Genomic DNA, 25,029 nt, shown 5'->3' with positions numbered 1-25,029 from the left:
TTTTGAATACTCCTTCAAACTGCCCTGAATAGTTCTATGTGCGTACATTACCTCTTCAATTAGCAATTTTATTGAATAGTCTAATTCTTTAAAAACAAAAAACAGCAATATCGACACTAACCTAGATTTTCATGTGGTTAAAAAACTCTTCTAAAATACACAATTCTATTAATATACCTCTCAAGGTATGTTAGTTAAAAACAAGGAAACAAACAAAACTTCCCACTAAAATGCCAACAGTTGGCTAGATCTATAAACATTTAATGGAGAAAAATGCTGTTGCTTTCCTTCACGTTTCCTAAATAGTAAGGCACAAATTTGCTTCTGACAGCATCAGCCTAGCTCTGAAATGTAGTTACTGGAAATGGTCTTCTAAAAACAGAATTGTATTGTTCCTAATTCTGTATTTGTCAATGTAAATACTCCATGTGTAAACACTCCTTTTTAGTGAAACTATATACCTATAACATTGATTTGCTTTACTGATGGCAACCATATGAAGAGCTGAAAGAAAAACTGATTATAATGTACACCAATTTGCTTATCTCGTTGCCTTCTGATGGCACATGAAAACAGCAAAACATTCTCTCTGAAGTCTCCAGGTTCATCTACTATTTGGCATTGACTCTAAGAAATGGCTCAACCATAACCTGAAAAGGAATACCCTTACACCGGCCTGTATTTAAGATCCTAAGAGGGAGCATTCCCTTGAGAATACAAAAAATGACGGAAGTCAGAAAGAAAAAAAAGGAATCATTAACACCTAAAACTCATCAAGAATACATTTTTGGGGGTGCCTGGATGGCTCAAGTCAGTTAAGTGTCCGACTCTTGATTTTGGCTCAGGTCATGATCTCATGGTTCGTGAGTTCAAATCCCACGAGCCCGGGAGTCTGTGCTAAAGGCACAGAGACTGCTTGGGATTTTCTCCCTGCCCTCCCCTGCTACTCTTAAAATAAACAAACAAACTTAGGGGAAAAAACACGTGTTTTTTGTTTTCTAAGCCCTGGGAGGAATCTCATACTAATAAGACCTTTATAGAGTAGGTGAATTCAGTAGGTACTAGAAGATTAAGAACATGGTCAAATACAGTCAAGGAAGTCTTATAGTAAAAAATTCTAATTTAGGGCTCCAGAAAGGATTCTCTCTTCTTGCTACAGAATCTCTATAACCTGATATATGTTAACAGATCCTGTAGTTCTGTCTACTTAATGCCCATCCAAACTAGAGAGGTCTCAAAGTAGAGGCCATGCCCCTTTCCTATGCCCACCCCCGCCCCCAGCACATGGCATATCTGAATGAATGCTATTTCTCATTTATTCAAATATCTGCATCAATCAAAGTACCTCCAATTTATAACTGAGAACGTTCCAGCATTACAGCTAGGTCTGCCACAATGGGTGTTGTATCCATACTACCAAGTTGTTACTATGAATGGGTCTTGGTATGCTTATAAGCATTAGTATAAATGTTTGCTTAGGGTACTTCATCCTATTCAGTACTCCACACCTCAGGTAAAGATGGTATGATACAGACCCATAAACATAAATACTACTTTTTCTAAACATCCAACAACCTGGGAAAACAAACTAGCACTCATATCTACCAAACAGGTGAGATATGAGACCTTCAGAAGAGAGTACATAACAAAACCCAGGAGTTCTTGACAGTAACAGGGCCAGAATTTCCATAACATAGTTGAAAGATAGCTAACCAGTAATGTGAAGGTCAGTAATAAAACAAGAGAATAGGCCAGCTAAAAGGCAAATAAAAAATCCTAAGACATTTTTATGCTGAAATTATTAAAGCCTGATCACATACACACAACCATACATGGCATATTCATTCCAAGAGTGTTTAATCTGGATTTAATTATAAGGATCGCTTCTCAGCCTTTTGGCTAAGATCAAGTGTGGATTTAATTATAAGGAAACAATCAAACTAATTCAAATGATAGGACAATCTACAGTGTTCATCGAAAGTCAATGTGTGGTGAACAAAGAGAAGGAAGATGACTTCTAGATTAAGAGACAAAAAGCACGTAACAAACTGAATGGAAAAGCCCTGAATGACTGTGGGGGACAATTGGAGAAATTAAAATATAGACTGTACATTAGATGACATTATTAACAAATATTAAATTGTGTAGGCACAGTAACAGCACTGTGGTTATGGAGAAGAATGTCCTTATTCTTAGGAAATACATGCTAAACCAGCAGTCAAGTGTCAAGATATCTCGAGTACATGAAGAAATAAAGCAAATGTGGCAAAAATGTTGAAAATAAATAAATCTAGGTAAAAGGTATGCATAATGAACCAGAATCAAGACTTGGATTTCAACCAACTGAGCCACCCAGGCACAAGTGTTATTATGTTCCAAATTTCCTGACGAAGTTTTCCCCTCAATTTCTAATTACATATCCAATCTGCCCTCTTGGTAGGATCCCCAACAATACTTTAGCATTAAATAATATGGGTGAGGGCGCCTGGGTGGCTCAGTCAGTTAAGCGTCCAACTCTTGGTTTCGGCTCAGGTCATGATCTCGCTCACAGTTTCGTGGGTTCAAGCCCTGCAATGGGCTCTACACTGGCAGCATGGAGCCCGTTTGGGATTCTCTCTGCCCCTCCCCACTCATGCTCTGTCTCTCTCAAAAATAAATAAACAGGGGTGCCTGAGTGGCTCTGTGAAGCGTCTGACTTCAGCTTAGGTCATAATCTCACAGTTCATGGGATGGAGCCTGATGCGGGGCTCCATGCTAATGGCATGGAGCATAGAACTTGCTTCAGATTCTGTGTCTCCCTCTCTCTCTGCCCCTCTCTTGCTTGTGCTCTCTTTTGAAAATAAATAAATGAACTTATTTAAAGTTCATTTAGATAAATGAAAATAAATAAATGAACTTAAAAAAAAAGTATGTGTGTGTATATATATGTGTGTGTGTATGTATATATATATATGTATATATACGTTTGTGTGTGCGTGCGTGTGTGTGTATATATATATATATATACACACACGCACGCACGCACACACAGCACTAACCATTTGGGAGTCCAATCTTTGCAAAACATAAAAGATAAACATTTTACGTTGCTGAGTACATGGAAATATACTCAAGTAAATTGCTTTTGTTTACAAATGTGATAAAAATCTTATACTGTTAGGGGACACAACATAGTCCCGTTTGTGGATATAGTCTACCACATCAGGTTGGAACCTAAAATATCCTAAAATAAACACCATTAGTGGAAGAAAACAGAAGTGAAAAAAGCTTGTTTTAGTATTTTAAAATCATGACACATTAAAAATTAAGAAAATACAGTTAACGCTAATTTGAGTATTAAACCATGTATTTCTTTGATAATATGGCACTAGGCTAAGGCCAAGATGCAACTTGAGTTACATTTCTGATCATCATCAAAATTTTTATATTCCTAAGTAAAATCCATTATAAAACTCTAATAATAACAGAAGCCTTAAAGGATCACTTTAAATACCCAATAAAACAATTTATAGTAATAACCTTTACTGCAAACATCACTCACAAGTATAAAGTTTCGTTAAAACTAATTTCATACGATTTTGGTGTGAAGTGAAAAAGCAGTCCCACATTCATAATATGCAATAAAATACTTTTTTAAAACTCTCTTAAAGACTGGGGAGAAAATTACATGTCCTAATCATGGTGATTCCATTTTGATATTCAGTTCTTTTACTCTCTAAGTTTTAGGGAACTCAAAAATATGAAAGCAGAGGGCGCACCCTTCAACATAAACACACAAGATTATTAAAAAAAATTTTTTTTTAGTGTTTATTTTTGAGAAAAAGAGAGAGAGAGAGAGAGAGAGCAAGGGAGGGGCAGAGAGAGAGGGGGAGACACAGAATCCGAAGCAGGCTCCAGGCTCTGAGCTGTCAGCACAGAGCCTGATGCGGGGTTGAACCCACAAACTGTGAGATTATGACCTGAGCTGAAGTCGGATGCTTAACCGACTGAGCCACTCAGGCACCCCACAAGATTATTTTTAAAAGGGCTTTCATATATGGGGCGCCTGGGTGGCTTGGTAGGTTAAGCATCCAACTTGATTGACTGATTTCAGCTCAAGTCATGATCTCACAGTCTGTGAGTTTGTGCCCCATACTGGGCTCTGTGCTGACAGTGCAGAGGTGGCTTGGGATTCTCTAGTTTCCTATATCCCTCTGTCTCTCTGCCTCTACCCTACTGATGGGCGCTCGCTTGCTTGCTCTTTCAAAAATAAATAAAAAATAAATAAAAATAACATAAATAAAAGGGCTTTCATATGAAAGAAAAAACACTTCATATGTAAGTCTTTGCCTATCTGGGTTGGGCCTGATGAATAGAAAGCATGAGGCTATATATAACATGCCAGAAAGAGAGTGTATTCATACTAGTTTTTAATATGGGATTGAATACAACAAAAGAAATAAATGAGGTATCTAGAAGTTTTGGTTCACAATGATTATCACTAAAAAGGCACCACTGATTGAATTAACAAGAAATAAATGGAAACTTTAGATTAATTTTTTTTTTTAATATTTTTTTTTCAACGTTTATTTATTTTTGGGACAGAGAGAGACAGAGCATGAACGGGGGAGGGGCAGAGAGAGAGGGAGACACAGAATCGGAAACAGGCTCCAGGCTCTGAGCCATCAGCCCAGAGCCTGACGCGGGGCTTGAACTCACGGACCGCGAGATCATGACCTGGCTGAAGTCGGACGCTTAACCGACTGCGCCACCCAGGCGCCCCTAGATTAATTTTTAATCCTAAAATAAAGACACTAAAAAAAGGGAAAAAGATATCTCAAGAAACTAACTTTAAAACAATTTTGTGGCTATATACAAATGTACATACACAGATGATACAAAGGAGACAAAAAGAACAAAATTAGGAATTAAAACAGAAGTTTGAAAAATTAACAGGAAATAACCAGTTACAAAAATGAAAATCCAGGCCAGGCAGTAGAAAATCCAGGGGTAGAAAACTGCACTGGGTCAAGATCCTAAAACTCAAGGAAGAGTCTGGGTAACTTTTTGGGTAACACGGAACGAGAGAAGAAAATAAGCAATCTTAAGTAAAAAAAAGGTGAAGGGGCAGGGGAAGGAAGTCCTCAGATCTCTATTTTTGACCCCTTTTCATGTACTTGAATACGTAAGAATTTGAAAACTAGCCTGAAAGGGTAGGATTAGCTCTTCATCCCAGTTTCTGGTCTAGTTTTTTAATAATCTCCTCACTCAATGATTATTTAACAAGTTAGCACTGCTTGTCAAGAAACTGTAATACATTCAAGTTAAAACCAACAAAAATCAACAAGATTACATTTCTGTAAGAGTAGCACGCTCAATTTTGCTTTCTCATTTAGAATCAAACAATAATGGGCAGAAACTAAAGGCTATTGCAAATATTATCCAGAGGATGACAATGGACTTCATAGGAAAAAGTATGATGCATTACTCAGTACCAGACTGTTTTCTAGAAAGTTATGGAAGAAATCATCAACAAGGACAAGCAGCTGCCTCTGGTATATAGATTATGATGAGACCTTTACACTACAATCTTTAAAAAATTACTCCAAGAAATTAATCATGTAACAAAAAAATTAAGAGATGGGGAGACACACACACACACACAGACCAAAATAAACCAAGAAGATAATTCTGCAAATTACATGGCATGTATACACATAACCAACATCACATCTGTCACAAGGGAAGACACAAACTTACTCATGTTGCTCATGGGCCGCATGCCTTGGGGAGACTGGCCAGACTGCTGAGTCTGCTGGTTCTTTGCTTGCACCTGGGGTTGCGTCGGCATCTGATTTACTTGATAGGGCAGCCCAAGAGCTGCATAGGCCCTTTCTATAGAGCTGGGATCAATCTGACTGACAGTGCTTAGGCTGGGGGTAGACTGCTGACCCACCCCTAGAGAGCTAGTATTTCCAAGTCCAACTGGTGCTCCAGTCAGAATTGCTAGAGAAGACAAAAGAGATGGGATTACAACGTTAAAGATGTGAGAAAAATAGACTAACCTATCTGAATGAATTTAGAAGACACAAAATTGTAACGTGATTATGAAACATCTCATTATGAAACAACATGCATCTTGTTTCCTGTTATTTCCCTGAAATAAATGTCTAGATGCAGAACTGAATGGTCAAAGGGGATCACTATCACTGGCATGAAAGGCTTTTGATCTAGAGTACCCAAAAGCCTACCTACAGGTTGTATCAGTGTTCCCACCAACTATGTATGAATGACTCAGAACCATACAAATGCCAATACCAGGTGGCATTTCTGCTCAAGTGGTGAGAATGTCCTCCCTCTACTGACCTATTTCCTTACCCCAATTTTCTACTGGGCTATTTATGATTTCTTAATTAATTTATGGCATTTAATTCCTTCTTCACATGTTGCACGTTTCCAAATCTGTCATTCACCACAAATGCTTAGTATTTTGTTTCTAGAGAGGTATGGTAGCTACACTTAGATCTTTCTACTTTTGTCTTTATCTCAGAAAAGCTCATCATCCTAGACTTCTAAAAATAATTTCAAACTTTTTCCCTTTCTCTTTAAATAACTTCAAAGTATCTAAATATTTAGACCACAGGTATAAAAGAGTAACTTGCCCAATGTCAAAGCAATGATCTTTTAAGTTTTCATGAATGTAAAAATGGAGCATTAATTCACCCTTTTTATACAGAATAATTATTTAAAAAGTTTCTGGATCTTACTTTAGGTAATAAGCAGTTCAATCCTAAACTCATTAATATGAAGTTAATGGGAGTGGAAACAACCTAGTATGACAGCACAGGACAGTCACAGAACTTCAAATAATCAAGAAGCACTTAGTCTAAATCCCACCAAACTGCACCGAGAATAAATAAAATAATAAATAAATAAAATAAGTAATAAATAAATAAAAGCTTTAAAAGACTTAATCACTTACACTGTTGATTTCTCTTATCTCCAGCATTTTTAAGGGGGAGACACACAGGACAATCATGCCTCGTACAATTCTTCCAGTGTGAAATGATTTGTCGAGAAGATGCACAGTGTGCCACTAAAAAGAAAAAAAATAATTGTTCTGCAAATGTAGCTTATACTTTTTTATATCAGTATCCACTAACCTGTTGATCACTTAACAAGTGCTACAAATGTTCACTCATTTCATCTTCCTAACATCCCTATAGGGTAGCTATTGGCACTCACATTTTATAGTTAAGAAAACAGGCAAGACCTGGTTAACTAATTTGCATTAAGTCAGATTACTCAAAATGGGATTCAAACTTAAGCAATCTGCCTCCAAAGCCCGTATTTTTCACCAAGACATGCAATGTACTTTACTCTATAAAAACAGATTTCTAATGACACCATACACACATAAATTGTATTAAGTTGGGTAACATTGTTTTAGTGTTTGCCTATATGATAGCAAATCCTCAATAATATTTAAACTATGCTATGCGGGGGCAAATCAAAGTCAGTAAGGGTCATCACAAGAGGAAAATCCTTAAAATTTTCTACCATAGCCCTACATAATAACAAAATGATACTGAATTTTATCACCTCCTAACATGGACATTATCGGTAAAGAAGTCTCAAAACAGAGTAGAACACACTTTTTTTCTTCTCTCGGACTATAAATATTCATTGCTAAGCACAGAAACCCTCTGAGCCCACTCACCTTGGCAGGACTTGCCTGACTGGCAGTGTGTCATGTGGTTCAGGACGTTCTTCATCGTGCGACAGTGGGGAAGGTTGCACTGCCTTACTTCCCCATTAGCCTGCTCGCGGCGCTGGCACTTGTGGGCGTGCAACAGGAGCACGAGCTGCTGCTGGATGAGCTTGCGCTTCTCTGGATCAGCCGTGTGCGCTCCAGAACCCATCCCTTGGGCTACCGGAGTCACGAGGCCTGGCTGCTGGACCTGTGGGGCCTGCTGTTGACCCTAAGAGAGAAAACAACAAAGGTACATGTAACATTAGGTATCATAGGGTGCTTTTTAGTAAATACAGACCTGGACATTTTCTTTCTTTTTTTTTTTTTTAATTTTTTTTTTTTTAACGTTTATTTATTGAGACAGAGAGAGACAGAGCATGAACGGGGGAGGGTCAGAGAGAGAGGGAGACACAGAATCTGAAACAGGCTCCAGGCTCTGAGCAGTCAGCACAGAGCCCGACGCGGGGCTCGAACTCACGGACCGTGAGATCATGACCTGAGCCGAAGTCGGACGCTTAACCGACTGAGCCACCCAGGTGCCCCAGACCTGGACATTTTCAATTAAAACCTTTAAGGACATCCACCACGTGCCACAGGGGATGGATTCCAAGGTAGATAAACATCAGTCCCACCATCAAGAAGTTCAATAACAAAGTTACATCACCAAGTAATATAATCAAAGTATATGTAATATACAGAGAGCAAAACAAAGAGGACACCATAAGCTCAGGTGGGAGAGGGAAAGGCAAGGAATCCGTAGCGAAGAACAAGTCCAAGTCAGGTTCTGAAGCACAGTAACAAAAACCTCCTGGGAGACTGAGCAGGGGCCTTTTAGGTGGGTGAAAAGTGAAAAGTTAGTTTCTGTAATTATGGAAGAAAGCGCTTTCTCTTCCCTGATAAAGTAAACATTTCTGGGGTCACAGATGCCATGTTTTATTCTTTTTTAAAAGATCTGCAGTACTTAAAGTATCTGAAATATAGGCAAAAAAATAAAAAACAAAAAATCTGAAAGAGAAATGGAATTTCTATAGGACAATTTTTCCCAAAGGTAAACAGGGACTACTTAACAAATTTAGTAGTAGAAACAGTTTTACTTTTAGAAAAATAGCAATGTTAGAAGCTTTGGAGATTTATTCAAAACAAAAATCACTGTTTTTTGTTTTTTGTTTTTTTTTAAACATTTTTATTTCTTATTTTTGAGAGACAGAGACAGACAGAGCATGAGTGCAGGAGGGGCAGTGAGAGAGGGAGACACAGAATCTGAAGCCAGGCTCCAGGCTCTGAGCTGTTAGCACAGAGCCCAACGTGGGGCTCAAACTCAGGAACCTGGAGATCATGGCCTGAGCTGAAGTCAGATGAACCGACTGACCAACCCAGGCGCCCCCCACAAAATCACTGTTTAAAACAGTGTTTAACTTTGAGAGGGAAATTACTTTTGTGTGCTGATATCAGATACAAATGTGTAGATACGGTCACTGAGAGTTGGAATCCTTTGCTTGAGAGTACTTTCCAAGAGAAGTTCTACTTTCATATTCTATAGAAATACTCACAAGAAGAAGATGTGTAATATGGCAGGCTACAAAATTTTCACTGTAGCAGCCCCACTCGCTCCCATTTGGCCCAACACCCTTACTGAACAATACTACAAGAAATAAAAACCCATGGGAAATGGAAGGTATCAAGTCTCCTTGATCACAGGGTCCATCTTCACATCCTAGTGTGTACAGCAGAAAGCATTACAGTTTAACAGTTCTTTGTCAAAACGCCAGTTTAAAGACAAATTTGTAGACAGATTACTACCCACCATGTTGGGCATTCCTCCACCAGGAACTGCCTTTTTGTCCATTGCAAATGGAGGTAAGCTATTTGGTAGTACAGACTTTGTCTGAATCTGGAGACCAAGGCCACTGGCTCCAATCTGCTGTCCAGAATTCTGAGTGTATGGTGAACCGTAAGGATTAGGGTTGTTCATCATTCCCATCTAAGAATTAAAAAAAAAAGATGAGAAATTAAATCTTATTCCTTACATTAACGGAACATTACTATTCTCTTTCCTTTTTTTTTTTTTTAAACATTTATTTATTTTTGAGAGAGAGAGAGGGAGACACAGAATCAGAAGCAGGTTCCAGGCTCTGAGCTGTCAGCCCAGAGCGCAACGAAGGGCTCGAACCCACGAACTATGAGATCATGACCTGAGCCTCAGTCAGATGCTTAACTGACTGAGCCACCGAGGTGCCCCTCTTTCCTTTTCCACTTCCTAATTTATAAAAACAATTTTAAAGGAATCCTCTACCATTACAAATAAGACTAGAGAAGTATGTTCATGAAAATACTCACTTTCAAAATTGAGGAGCCTCAGCTCAGGTAGAGTAAATTTACAGCTATTTTCTGTAAATACTTGATATAAATGTGTTTTAGAAATTTTTATAAGCATTTTCATTAATCTGTATCTGCTAAGGTTTGCCATTCATCTTCACTTTTAATGCATTAAATATATTTTTATTTAATGTACAATATATGACTTAATAAATTCAACTCAATAAATGACCTAATCCCTAAATTTGTTAGAGAGTTTGATATGTGAAAAGCATCTGAATGCTTGTTCCAGAATTTTGTTTACATAAAAGGTAGCAAACTGATAGTTCAGGGGATATTTTTCATTTAGGAACAAAGCGGCAGAGTGGTTTTGAAACTTTCTGAATCTGAATCCTTTAGACAGAACATGTAAACTTCAGAGTCCATATCATTCCTTGCTGTCTTAAACCTAGCAGCTTTGAGGCGCCTGGGTGGCTCAGTGGGTTATGTGTCTGACTCTTAATTTGGGCGTAGGTCACGATCCCAGGATAGTGGGATCAAGCCCTGCACTGGACTCCATGCTGAGCGTGGAGCCTGCTTAAGATTCTCTCTCACCCTCACCCTCTGCTGCTCTCCCCCAGCTCGCATGCTCTCCCTCAAAAAGAATAAAAAAATAAATTTAAAAAACCTAGCTGCTTTATTCATTAAATTACCTGCTTGGATCTTGAAGTAATTTAAATTTCTTTGTAACCCCTATATACTTAAGAAAGGAGGTTTTTGTCTGTATTTATAAAGTCAACCTGGAGTGCTGGACAGTTATTAAAGAACAGAATATTAATTATTCAGAAGCCAAATGTTTTACAGATAGCAATGATGAAACTTACAATCCTTCCATATAAGAAACCACTGTAAGTCAAACACCACCTACTAAAACATATAGCAAAGCTCTCAGAAAACTAGGGAAACTACCACCAGTGCCCAATTAAAAGGAGTCATACTAGATTTTCATCCCTCTCAGCTAGATCCAATTCTATCAGAGGAGCCTTCAAATTCCATCTCTAAACACACACACCCTACAATTGCTCCCAGTCCACTGTCACTGTCTTAATTCAAGCCCCTCAATCACAGCTTGTGTAGACTGTGTCCAACAGGTTTCCTCGCCTTCTATCTATTCTATTTTCTACCCAGAGCCTTCGTGATCTCCATGAGGCCTATCTATCCATGGTGTCCTACTATATCCTGTACCAACTAACTTGCAAATCTGAGGAGCAGCTTGCTTCTTGAATCTCTAGCATCTGCCTTAAAGATTTTCCTTTTCCCTATAACTAGACAGTGGCACACCCTCCCTTCCTGTTTGACTCCTGAATGATAACCTGTAAAAGAAATAAAATACTAAGTTCACAAAGAGGCAGTCCAATTTTTCTTTTTGTTGCCTTAAAGATACATTTCAAAAGCTACCATCTCTATGAAACATCTGTCTATAGTCCTAGAGAGCTAAAGAACTCTTTTTCTACCCTGACATAAATGTTTGTGCCTTTATTTATAATACAACACAGATGACAAAATAAAATGCCTGCCTCTTCTATGCCCCAAGACTCTGCACAGTAGGGGAAAGAACTCAGTTCATTTCTCTTTGTAACCCCATTGTCCTAAATCTGATCAACAAAAGGAGCCCCTTGACTCAGGAAAACAGAAATATAAAAGTCGTAAAATAAACACATAAGCCCCTGTAAATAAAACTGTTCTTTCAACCATATGCAGTACCTATTCTCTGGCAAATGTATACGAATATGACATCTTTATCAGTTCCAAGGTTTGCCTATAGTGAAGAGGCAAAATGAAGAAAAATTGGAGAACATTTACAGTTTCCAGATGAGATCAGAGACTAGGATGGAGTTTAGTAACTCAGGAATTGAGCCTGAAAGAAGTGGCAAGGTTTGGAGCAGCCTGAATGGGAAGCATCCAGAGTAAAAAACTTACTGCTTGAGTCTTCAATAACTGGAATTTCTTAAGTGAATCTGGCCAATAAGACTGTAGGGACGATCAAATACAGAAACAGGTTTAAACCCAAGTTCAGGTTTCTTTTGGTAGTTTCATGTGTGGCTGCAGGTGTGGGGGCTACAGATGCTTTTCCAGTACTAACATTCATACTACTATAGTTCCAATAATACACGAGCCTGTATCTGGGAGAGTTACAGTTCACTTAACTGTGTTTCCTATTAGCGTGGAAATTCATGATAGACATAAAACGAAAGCCATTCTAACACAGAATCTGCAAGACAGACCATAAAAGACCAACAGACAATAAATTAAGCTTTTAGGAGTCCATTATTTACATAAATAAATAAAATACTGGGATCTGCAGGCTGTTTTGAGGTCTCTTAATAAGTATGTCTCTACTCAAATAGATCAGAGGAGAATCTGGTCCTTCATGTTTGTTCACACAGACACTGCCTTACCTGCTCACACCAACTGAGTTTCAACCAGTTCCTGACATTGCTTACTTTCTCAATCACGATGCCTTAGCTAGGAACTCCAAAGTGGGCTATAGCCTCAAATAGAGAGACTGCACTGACTACTGGTCAGCTGGCAGCAATTCATTCCTGACACTTCTCGACACCCTGACCAACAAAGGCTCTCAGTCTTTTTTGGTTTTGCCATCTTCATCAGAGTTCTGCCAGTGTTAGATAAAATACAACCAGTCTCCCTATCCTTACCCTTTCACTCTCCCCAACCTCCAGTACTCCCCCACCAAATATAACAGGAAGGGAATATACTGTACTTAATTTCTGCTACACTGTAGTTCGTTATTTGATCTTGTTCCCCTTCTCTATACCTAATGTGATCCAGGTGTCCAACTACTCACCACCTACCTGCATCACAAGGATACAGATAACTAAACTCAAAACGCAGAGGACCAGGAGACCAGGAAGCTAGCTATAACAGCTCTGGGCAACTAGAACAAAAAGCACCTCAGGGGATTAGCTTTTCTCTCTTTAAAAAAAAAAAAATCTCACTCTACAGATTGTTTCTAAATTTTCAGTATATTAAAAGCAGAAACATACAGAGCACAGGAGTACAAAAAGATACCTGAGAGAGGCAATCACTGGCAAATAAATAGGAAAAATAAAAAGTGGTACCTCATATAAAGAATATAGCTATTTGGAAATATTTAATATAGGGGGAAAAAACTCCTTTAATAAGACTTGCAGGCACCACAGTAACACAAACCAATAAATACCATGCAGGTGACTCCAAAATTCATCAAATAATAAAAACAAAATTGAACTACATTCAGACATTTCCTACTATCTACTGGAGTTGATAAATGCCCATGTTATGTACCTGTATACAAGTTATATGCCAGACATCAAGTTAATCACTGAGGGTACAATGATAAACAAGGAGGACTAGGGATCTCTCAGAACCTACACCAAATCCTAAACATTATTTTTCTTTATTTCTTCCCATTATTCTTATACCAATACCTTAGTTTAACTGATACTGCATACCTAAAACTGTATCCATCTAGATTGTAAATCTGGGTTTCTAAAACCCATCAGACTACAGTATTTAAGACAATCTTTCTCTCAACGTGGATTCTTTCTCCTTGACTTACACTTAATACGCGCTGCCCAACTGGTCCTTCCTACCTGCTTCATTCCTTGCCAATCCAAGTTCAATCATTGCTCTTACTTTAAAACTTCATAGGTTAAATACTCTTTGGGGCGCCTGGGTGGCTCAGTCGGTTGAGCGTCCGACTTCAGCTCAGGTCACGATCTCACGGACCGTGAGTTCGAGCCCCGCGTTAGGCTCTGGGCTGATGGCTCAGAGCCTGGAGCCTGCTTCCGATTCTGTGTCTCCCTCTCTCTCTGCCCCTCCCCCATTCATGCTCTGTTTCTCTCTGTCTCAAAAATAAATAAACGTTAAAAAAATAAATAAATAAAAAAATACTCTTTAATATCATATGTCAAAAACCATCACAGCCTGATCTTAATTTTAAAAGAAGAGCTCCAAAAATGACATTACTGCTCCTACCTCCTCAAAAATTTTTTTAAAATTTAAGTTTTTTATTTATTTAAGTCATCTCTATACCCAATGTGGGGCTTGAACTCATGACCCCAAGATCAAGTTGCGTGCTCTTCTGAGCCAGCCAGGCACACCACCCCCACCCCAAATTTTTTTTGAAGAGAAAAGAAAGAAAAGGGGAGTTATTCCCAAAGCTAATACTCATTTAAAAAAATTTTTTTAAATGTTTTTATTTATTTTTGAGACACAGAGAGACAGAGCGTGAGCAGGGGAGGGGCAGAGAGGTAGGGAGACAGAATCTGAAGCAGGCTCCAGGCTCTGAGCTGTCAGCAGAGCCTGATGCGGGCTTAAACTCATGGGACTTCAAGATCATGGCCTGAGCTGAAGTTGGACGCTCAACAGACTGAGCCACCTAGGCGCCCCAAGGCTAATATTCATTTAAATGAAGTTCAGAGTTGTTGTTGTTTTAAAATACGAATTTCATTAGTCACAAAGCATATACATTTTGGCTATGAATCTATCCAGATAGCAAGTAACACATAAGTCTTCATAGCATGTGAGGTAACCAGAGTCACAGTAAAGGAGGGTAGGATTTGTCATCTCCCAGATCTAAGACTACAGAATAAGAACTAAAAGTAGTACATATAAAGATGCTCCAAGGCTGTGTCTGTATCACTAAGGCAGAATTAGAGAAAACAGGTATGGTTCCCGCTCTCACATGTCTTAGTCTAGCAATGATCACCCCTATGTAAGGTTACAAGCGAGGGGGTGACTGCTGCTGTAAGAAACATAAAAGCATCGTATCTGTTTTTAGCTGTGGATGTTTTATCAATACAGGAATTGTTAATAACAGAATGACATTATACTACAGTGATAAATAACACGCACTTTTATTTCAGAAAGACAAGAGTTCTCTGTAATACCCACTCCCTGATTTGTCTCCTAACCTGTATAATGGGAATAAAATCATAGGGTTGATATTAGGAATTAATGACCCTAACACATATTAAATACCTATTAACATTCAGTAGTAGCTCCTTAGCTTTTGGAGCCTAACATTAATTTAGGTACAATTATACTGTCTGATGTTGCTATTTGATAATATTCTGGATCTTGTCTCTTTAACTGTAACAAGTGCTTTCACAGAACAGGTTTTTTTTTTTATTTTCTAAGGGAAAAAAACAAAACAAAACAAAAAAACCCCTCCAGAATGTTAATGAACACTTCCTGAATAAAAAGTCCTCATTTCCAAAGAAAGTTAATTTTCTGTCAAATTTATAGAATATTAATCCCCTGAAGTCTCTACTGGTGGGCATTCCCATATCCTCCAGCCAACAGCCATTTCATGGGGTTGTTTCATCTCCCCTTATAGCCGTCTATAATCTTAATCTATAGCTCTATAATCTTATAGAGCTACGTCTCTAGAAGATTACAGCTTCTCGATTACATGATTACAAGATTCTATGTCTCTAGAAGATTACAGCTTCTCCATTACAAGATTACCATGATCTCGATTTGATTTCTCCCCCTCCCCCACAAAAATGTTTTTAAGAACATCACTAGGGGCGCCTGGGTGGCTCAGTCGGTTAAGCGTCCGACGTCGGCTCAGGTCACGATCTCGCGGTCCGTGAGTTCAAACCCCGCGTCGGGCTCTGTGCTGACTGCTCAGAGCCTGGAGCCTGTTTCAGATTCTGTGTCTCCCTCTCTCTCTCTGCCCCTCCCCCATTCATGCTCTGTTTCTGTCTCAAAAATAAATAAACGTTAAAAAAAAAAATTAAAAAAAAAAAAGAACATCACAAAATGGAAACTACAATAATACTAAGCACTTGCTACCACTATTACCACTCTACAAGTACGTCCTTACTACATACCCTTCACAAAGGGCTTACTTCTAATCGTTTATAGTTCCTCGACAATCCCATGAGGTAGGTTACATTCCCTCTTATTATTTCCGTTCTATAGGTGGGAAAACTGAAGTACAATAAGCAACTTGCCCATGGTAATATAGCTTACTCTGTGAGTGACTGAGTTCATTTTTAACACAGGCAGTAAAGCTCCATAGTCCACACCATTAACTATGATGCTTTTATTAACTTCATCTTTCTTCATACACAGAAGGTAGCTATTGGGAAAAGATTCTCAAAGTTTACTTCTTTTGTCACCAGCATTTTTGAGGAGGCAGATATAGTTTTGTGAAATTATTACAGAGTGAAATGACTTAACCAAGCCTTGCCAATATGCAGCAGAAGAGGAGGATGCTTATGTTAACAGCCCAGATTCTAATCCAGGTAGTATGGTTCAAAAAAAAGTGTGCACTATTCTGCCCCTCACTGAACCCTCCTGACAACATTTGTCTTTATTTTATGCTAACTGCAAAATCAAAGGCTACGTTAAAAGGGTGTATGATCCAAGTTTCCTTCCATAAACCAGTTTGCCAAATTTTTGGAAGAATGTTGTAAGTAGTAATGTCACAACCTGCCTGCACACTCTGAACCACAGATTCATCCATAAAAAGAACTGTATAAAAAAACCACTGCCATTTGCCAACAGGGTTCAAATCTTCAAGTCTCACTGAAAGCCTCCTTAATTCCTGATTCTTAAATATCACTGGAACTCTTAGGAATTTTGGAAGAAATGTAATGAATATAATTGACCCTTTGAGGTAATTTTAGGACCTGGTCCCATGGAAGGGGAATTGGTAGCCAACAATTTTAATGCCTTGACTTGCATTTATTTTAATCTTCAATAGGAAAATATAGAAAGGGCTTTTTTCCTGCCATAAAGAGAAAACTCATTTTATAAAAGTACATTTTATATTATACTTGTATACTAATCTATACATTAACTGGGTATCTCATCCTAAACCTCCACAATTCCCAAAAACTCATTTGCTAAATAAACATTTAGGGTTCTTATGCACTGCACTAAGTGCTTGACAAATATCAACTTACAAAATGTAAGTGCGATTCATTTATTTAATTATTATTGGTTTTTAAATACTTTCTAAGAGGGAGAGAGTGCGCGAGAGAACGAGTGGAGGAGAGCAGCAGAGGAAGAAAGAGAGAGAATCTTAAGCAGGCTCCACATACAGCAGAGCCCCACGTGGGCTTGATCCCGCAATCCTGGGATCAAGGCCTGAGCTGAAATCAAGAGTTGGATGCTCAAGTGACTGAGCCACCCAGGTGCCCCTATTATTATCACTGTTTTAAGTAGGCTTTATGCTCAGCACGGAGTCCAGCATGGGGCTTGAACTCACAACCCTAAGATCAAGACCTGAGCTGAGATCAAAAGTTGGATGCCTAAGCCACTGAGCCACCCAGGTAACTAGATGGGGCTCATTTAAATAACAAGATATTTTAATAATAGAATTTTTATATTTCAATTCCTCCACCCCAGGAAAACAGAAGCTCCACAAGGACAGGAATTTTTGTCTCTTTTGTACACTGCTATATATCCAGTCCCTGAAACAATGCTGATGTAAGAAATTGTGATTTAGATTATAAATAGAATAGTGCCCCAATCCCAATGAGTCTTTCCATTTTTTTCTTTGCTTCTAAAGATTTTATTTTTAACTCATCTATACACCCAAAGTGGGGCTCGAACTTACAACCCCGAGATCAAGATGCACGTTCTGGGAGCCTAGGTGGCTCAGTTAAGTGTCCAACTTCGGCTCAGGTCATGATCTCACAGTTCTTGAGTTCAAGCCCCGCCCGCTTCAGGCTCTGTGCTGACAGCTGAGAGCCTGGAGCCTACTTCACATTCTGTGTCTCCCTCTCTCTCCACCCCTCCCCAACTCGGGCTCGGTCTCTCTCTCTCTCTCTCAAAAATAAATAAAATTAAAAAAAAAAAAAAAAAAAAGAGTTGCACGTTCTATGGACTGAGGCAGCCAGGAGCCCGAGACCTCCCTTTTTAAATTTTTCTTCATAGCAATACTTAGAATACTATAAACTTACAACTTATGTACACACTAATAAAAAAGTAAGATCTATGAAGTAAGTTTAATCACTGCTCTATCTGGAGCACCAAAGCTGGGATGCAGTAAATATTTGATTAATCAGTGAAGGTTTAGTCTGTCACACCACCTCTCCCCACTGAAGTATAACAATAATGGAGGGTAAGGACTCCTCACAACTATGTTCTAGAACCTAGAAGAGGTATCTAATAAACATTTTACCTTCTTGCTTCTGGTTTTCACTCCAAATACTCTTAAGTAAACCATATCGACACAGCAACATGAAAGCATCAAAAAGGGATAATCTACAGAGGAGGTAGGAATTTCCCTAAGAGGTCAGTATTCTGTACTGTATAGCAAAAAAAAAAGGTGGGGGGGGGGGCTTTCACATATCTAACATGACCTCAGTCTCCCCATTCCCAATTCATCCCTGAACTCTCTGTCATCTCATCACAATTTTCAGGAACACAGAAGTCCCAATGCTTGCTCAGTTATTTCTTTTACAGTGAAAGCTTGCTCCCAACTCCTTGTGAAAATCTTGCCTATCCCCAATATCCCCTTCCAAGCAAAACCATCTCTTTCATTCAACAACTATTTACCAGCCACATACCAGGTGCTGGCAACTGTAGTGTGATACCACTTCAAGAAAAAATAAATAAAAATGCAGGAAAAATATGAAGGAATAAGCAACAAATATATGCTTATATAAATTCTATATATAAAGAACACATTTAAAAAGTTTTACAAAATGTATTTAGCCTGCTCTACTTAATAAAGCTAAAAAAAAAAAAAAAAGTAGGCTTTTTAAAGAAAACCCTTTCAAACAATGACCAAAATCAGGCTAACTGGACACCTGGAATGTCAGTTGAGGCTTCACAGTAAACTAATGCACCTTAACATCCATCAACTAACAAGGAAAAATAACATTTAATAAATCTTTTAGGGTATCTCTTGAAAACCAAGGACATTCGAAGCAGTGGAAATAAGTGATGTCTATCTGAAGACAATATAAAGCCAGCTGGCTCAAAACTGTATTTTTATTTATTTGCTTGGTTAGTTGGTTTTTTGAGAGCATGTGCACGCGGGGAAGGGACAAAGAATCTTAAGCAGGCTCCACACTCAGAGCAGAACCCTACAAGGGGCTTGATCTCACGACCCAGAGATTATGACCTGAGCCAAAATCAAGAGTCAACTGCTTAATCAACTGAGCCACCAAAGCGGCCCCAAAGTATATAAGGAGGCTATGCAGGCTAAAGCAGGCTTAGAAATGAGATGAAAACACAGGGTGCCAGGGTGGCTCGGTCGGTTAAGCGTCTGACTCAGTTTCATCTCAGGTCATGATCTGTTTGTAGGTTCAAGCCCTAGCATGGGGGCCTGCTTGGGATTCTTTCCCTCTCTCTTTGTGCCCCTACTCTGCTCATGCTCTCTCTCTCTCAAAATAAAATAAAACTTAAAAAAAATTAAAAAGAAAGGATATGAAAATATTCTGGTATTTGTGAAAATATTCTAATATTTATTCTAATATTGAGAAAACAGGAATTAGCTAACAATCATTTAGAACTGAAGTATTATTATACAATACCCTTGAGCCATAAATAATTGTTTTACTTAAAATTAATGTAAGAACTTCATAAAATTCATGACAACATGGGGCACCTGGGTGGCTCAGTCGGTTAAACGTCCGACTTCGGCTCAGGTCATGATCTCACAGTTTGTGGGTTCGAGCCCCGTGTCAGGCTCTGTGCTGACAGCTCAGAGCCTGGAGCCTGTTTCAGATTCTGTGTCTCCCTCTCTCTCTGCCCCTCCCCTGTTCATGCTGTCTCAAAAATAAATAAACATTAAAAAATTAAAAAAAAAATTCATCACAACATAGTAGATCCTTGGCATCCATGGGAAATGGTACACCACGTAAGAAGACTAAACATGAATAAAGATAAAGTGAATAACTGACCTCAAGCCCTCCCTCCATCATTGGGATAATCAAAAACATAGATAGTGCATACAAACCAAAAATGTACTTACCTTAAGAGGCTGGGGGCCCCTCAATCCTGTTTGTCCTCCCATCTGAGGAGAGCCTTGCTGTAGTGGCTCAGTCATTAAATTGCCAGCATTTCCCATGCCTGGGTTTGGGTACTGCATATTAGGTCGCCCTCGGCCTGCTCCAATTGAACCGTTCATGACTTGATTGGGCATCATCCCCTGTCCGTTGCCTGCATTCAGCATTCCAGGATTCATGCCAGCATTCATCCCTGTGTTCATTCCCATGGTAGGTTGATTTACTGGACTGTTCATCATACCTGCTGCAGATGGCGTAGGACCCTGATTTGGTCCACTAGTGCCCATTCCCATGTTGGGAGAAGTCAAGCCTGCCTGTGCCATTGGGCTTTTGACCATGCTATTTATCAAACCTAATCCAGGACTGTTCTGTTGGGCCTGGCTGGCCATGCCTTGGCCTGGGCCACCAACCCCCATATTGAGGTTAGGGGAACTGCCAGACCGTAGCAATTCTGACAGTTGTTTATGTTTAGAGGCTGCATCTTGAACTATGCCAAGACTTGTCTGAAGCTGACTAATATCACCACCATTGGTTAGTCCCAATTCTGTAGAGTTGATTAATTCATCTGGTAAGTCATGCTCCAAGTCAAAGAGAGAGCCAAAATCTAAAAGTGAAGAAAAAAGATAAAGGTTAAAGTTTGACCAAAATTACAAATTGCTCTATGTTTTTGCTCTTGGTAAGCATTAAGTATTTCCAAACCTCACTCCATGGGATACTATCCATTTGTATTGAGGTTTTTCACATTACCCTAAAAAAAATTGTTACGTATGTATTTAAAAATTAGAGAATATTCGGTTTAAACACTTACGAACTGTACCTAAAGGCCAAGGAAAAAAATCTTAGAACACCACCCATTATGTGAGTTGCTGGGTTTGTACTGATAGTCATGAAAACAAAGTATATAATTGTTTAATATTCTAGAATTCCTTAGAAAAGGTTAAAATAACCAAACTAAGTACAAAATGAAAAAGAAGTTTAATGTTATAATAACAAAGACAATGAATACAAAAGATTCACCATTTGCATAACGTTCAAAGTGAGTTCCATGAAGACATGGGCTGTCTGCCACTCTTTACCCAGTGCCTATCACAGTGCCTGCCACAAACCAATTCCTTGATCTGAATGAATTCACTTTCACCTGACGTCAGCCTACAGATTAGTTTTCCTTAATCAAAATCTAGCTAGAGTAAGATACAAAAACCATGCCTCTAGCTCTTTCAACATACAAACCACCCCCACTAAAAAGAGGATGCAAATTATGGATTAACCCAGGGTTTCTCAATCTTGGAACTATTAAACATTTTGGGTTGGATACTCTTTGTTGTGGAGGAAAAGGGGAATTGTCCTGTGCATTGTAAGATACTCAGCAGATCTGTGGTCTCTCTCAATGCCAGGAGTACCCCTTACACTTTGTGACAACCAAAAATGTCTCCAGAGATTACCAAATGTCCCCTGAAAAGTAAAAATTGTCCCTGGTTGATTTGTGGACTAACAGTATTAACTCAATATACATAGGAGGTGTTTTGAATTTTCTTTCCTCTTGATTCTCTAAGTAGTTTTCACATTAACAAGGCATTATTGGGTATCTAATAATTAGATATACTTGAATCTACAACTGATTATACTATCAAAAAATAGTCCATCCCTTGAAGAGAAGATACCACTTGATAATGACCTACTTGGTTCAATTAATCGTGGTTTCTAAGCACAACTCTTCCTCTATGTGCCCTTCTTGTTCTTACAGCATCCTATCATGGCACTGAAATTATCTGTGTGTGTGTGTCTCTCTCTCCTCCCCCGCTGCTATCTCTTCCTATCAGGACCCCTTACCCCACTGCTGCATCCAGACTGTAACTCTCTGGGAAGGACAGTCTCACCACCTATACACCAACTCTCTGCCTAATGTCCCAACACACTTAAGCATCTGGTCTTATTTTAATTGCCCTGAATCACACCCCAGGATCTCAGGGCATGATTCAGAGTCCAGACTTCTATAGTATTATTCTTTCCTTTTGAAAAATCATTTTGTGCTCCACCATCATAAAAACAAAATGTGTCTTAGGTGTTTTGGAATACAAATAAGGTTTCAAATAAAACTTCCCTAATGTATCACTACTGAAAGACAACTGCTTAATATATGGGTATATTTCCTTCATTGTTTCCATTTACATAATTCACAAAACTAAGATCATACATATTTTACGAACAATTTTGCATTCTACTTTTCCCCTGGAGTATACAAGGAAATATCCCATCATCAGTTTAGTTATAGTGTTTAGGAAAAAATAAAAATGATCTGTGCTCATTTAGAAATTTTTAAAGTATATACATACACGTAGTGGGAAGGTAAAGAGGAAATCACAAAAGAAACATTAATAATAAAATACATTTCAAAACTTAAAATAAAGCTAAAAAGTAGTAAGTAGCCAAGTTATGTTAGAAAAAAATTAATAGCAAGATGATCAAAGATAAAAGCAATTATCAATGGAAGAGAAAGACAGACAGCTGAGAGGGTAACAACAAAACCAGAGGTTGTTTGTTTGTTTTAATGTTTGTTTTTGAGAGAAAGAGCTCGAGCAGGGGACAGGGGTGGGCAGACAGAGAGGGAGATACAGAATCAGAAGCAGGCTCCAGGCTCCAAGCTATCGGCACAGAGCCAGCTGCGAGATCATGACTCGAACTGAAGTCGGACGGTTGATCAACCAACTGAGCCACCCAGGCACTTTTTTTTTTTCTTTTTGAAATGTTAAATTTTGAGAGGGAGAGCGGCAGAGAGAGAGGGGAGACAGAGGATCCAAAGTCGGGTCTGTGTTGACAGCAGAGAGCCCGATGTGGTACTTGAACTCACAATCCCTGAGCTGAGGTCGGCCACTTAACTGACTGAGCCACCCAGATGCCCCAGAAGTTGGTTCTTTGAAGAAAAGTAATAAAAAACTGCAAGGGCCAAAAATAGATATGTTCCTGAGAAAATATTCACCAAACCTTAATTGAAAAGAAATTATATAGGATAAATGTCCCAGTTTCTGCAACCAATCAATGACACAAAAGGAAAAACACCAGATCCAGCAACTAGATATAACTTATTTGGATCCTGCGAACCAAATGTAAAAACAAACAAGCAAAAAAACAAACAAAAAACCTACACATCTTAAGAAGAAAATCAGGAAAATAAAATATGGCTGAGTTGTCGGTAATAATAAATCATCAATTTTGTTGGGTGTGATAACAGCATAGTTACTGTGTTAAAACAAATCCTTTTAACTAAGAGATACATATTGAAGTATTTCTGGTGAAATGACTGGTCTAGGATTTGGTATAAAACACTTCAGCAAAAAAAGAAAAGAGGGAGTATGTATGTGTGTGCAAAAATATCAGTAACTTAAAGGAAAAGGCATAGGGGAGTTCCTTTACACTATTCTATTAAGTTGAAATTTTCCATTTAAATTAGTTTAAAAGAAAGAGACATAGCCTGAATAATCCCATTACTATTAAAGACACAATCTGTCTTAATCATTGGTTAATCTTCCCATAAAGAAAACACGAGTTCTAAATGTTCTAAAAGTTCCTACTGAACTTTCAAGTAAAAGACAATTCAACCGTTTACAAATACTTCTATAAAATAGAATACTCTATAAATCATTCATGGCCAGTATAAGAAAATCATGAACACAGAAGAGTCCAACAACAAAAAACAAAAACCACACAGACAAATCAAATTCATTAACGTCTTTAAAATGTAATTTAATGAGGGGTGCCTGGGTGGCTAGTCAATTGAGCATCAGACTCCTGACTTTGGCTCAGGTCATGATCCCAGGGTCATGGATTAGGACACTATGCTGGGCTCTGCGCTGAGGGTAGAACCTGCTGAAGATTCCCTCTCTCTCTCTCTCTGCCCCTGTTTCCCCACTCGTGGTCTCTCTCCCTCTAAAAAAATAAAAATAAAAATTTTAATGTAATATGATAAAGTTGGGATAATGTCAGGAATCTAGGGGGGACAGGTTTGCATTAGAAGCTTAGAGTATCTATAAATGCCATTCATCATATTATTAACAAATGAGAATGAAAATGTAAGATTCATCCCAATGGCTGTAAGAAGAGCACTGTATAAAATTCAATGCCCAATCACACCAAAAACCTCCCCCAAAAATGACAGCGATTAAGAAAGTGATGGGAACTTCCTTAAATTGATGAAAAGTCTTCTTCCAAAACCTAAAAACTGAGAGTAAATATGCATTAAAGGACCAACATCAAAAGTCTCTTTAGCATCAGAACAAAACAAAGATACCATGACAAATGCTTCTAATTCAACACTATACTAGAGAATCTAGCCAAAGCAATAATACAAGAAAAATTACACATTCAATGCCATGTCAATCAAAATCCTAAAAGCTTCTCAGAGAACCAGACAAGAGAATTCTCAAGTATACACAGAAGAGCCTTGTTTCCACTTCTGTAAAACAGGAAAGTACCTACCTTCATAGGTTATTTGTGAGGATTAAATGAGTTAATATATGTAAAGTATTTAGAATAATACCTGACACATATTAAATGCCATGAAAATGTTTCATCTATTATTATTATTACTCAATGGAATCATTACCCAATTAGAAGACAAAGCAGTCTTCTAATAATGAGAGCAAACTTTTATCAGGTACTTTCAACGTGTCAAGCATTTTTCTTGGCACTTCAGTAATTGTATATTTTCACTAATCCTTTCAACAATCTCAGAAGTAGGTAATAGCAACATATACAGAATGCACGGAAGTAAAATCAACTTCAGTAATGCAGAAGTCTTGGGGCGACTGGGTGGCTCAGTCGGTTGAGTGTCCAACTCTTGATTTTGGCTCAGGTCATGAACCCAGGGTAGTAGGATCAATCCCCGCTGAGCATGGAGCCTGCTTAAGATTTTTTCTTTCTCTGGCTCCCCCCCCCCCCCCCACCTACATGAGTGTTCTCTCTCTAAAA

At 38.5% G+C, this 25,029-nt stretch overlaps 1 protein-coding gene across 1 annotated transcript in view; it reads right to left on the bottom strand.

The window, feature by feature from the left end:
- EP300 (E1A binding protein p300) overlaps positions 1-25,029 on the bottom strand; it is an 82,174-nt gene that overhangs the window by 42,815 nt on the left and 14,330 nt on the right. The window contains exons 2-6 of the mRNA XM_015077886.3: positions 20,031-20,668; positions 9,537-9,713; positions 7,700-7,961; positions 6,962-7,075; positions 5,740-5,985 (exon numbers count right to left, since the gene is read on the bottom strand). Coding sequence (XP_014933372.2) covers positions 5,740-5,985; positions 6,962-7,075; positions 7,700-7,961; positions 9,537-9,713; positions 20,031-20,668 — 1,437 coding nt within the window. The remainder of the gene's footprint in view (positions 1-5,739; positions 5,986-6,961; positions 7,076-7,699; positions 7,962-9,536; positions 9,714-20,030; positions 20,669-25,029) is intronic.

Source organism: Acinonyx jubatus, chromosome B4, assembly GCF_027475565.1.
Source record: "Acinonyx jubatus isolate Ajub_Pintada_27869175 chromosome B4, VMU_Ajub_asm_v1.0, whole genome shotgun sequence".
In the NCBI taxonomy this organism is placed as follows: domain Eukaryota; kingdom Metazoa; phylum Chordata; class Mammalia; order Carnivora; family Felidae; genus Acinonyx; species Acinonyx jubatus.
This window is presented reverse-complemented; position numbering and strand designations above follow the sequence as displayed.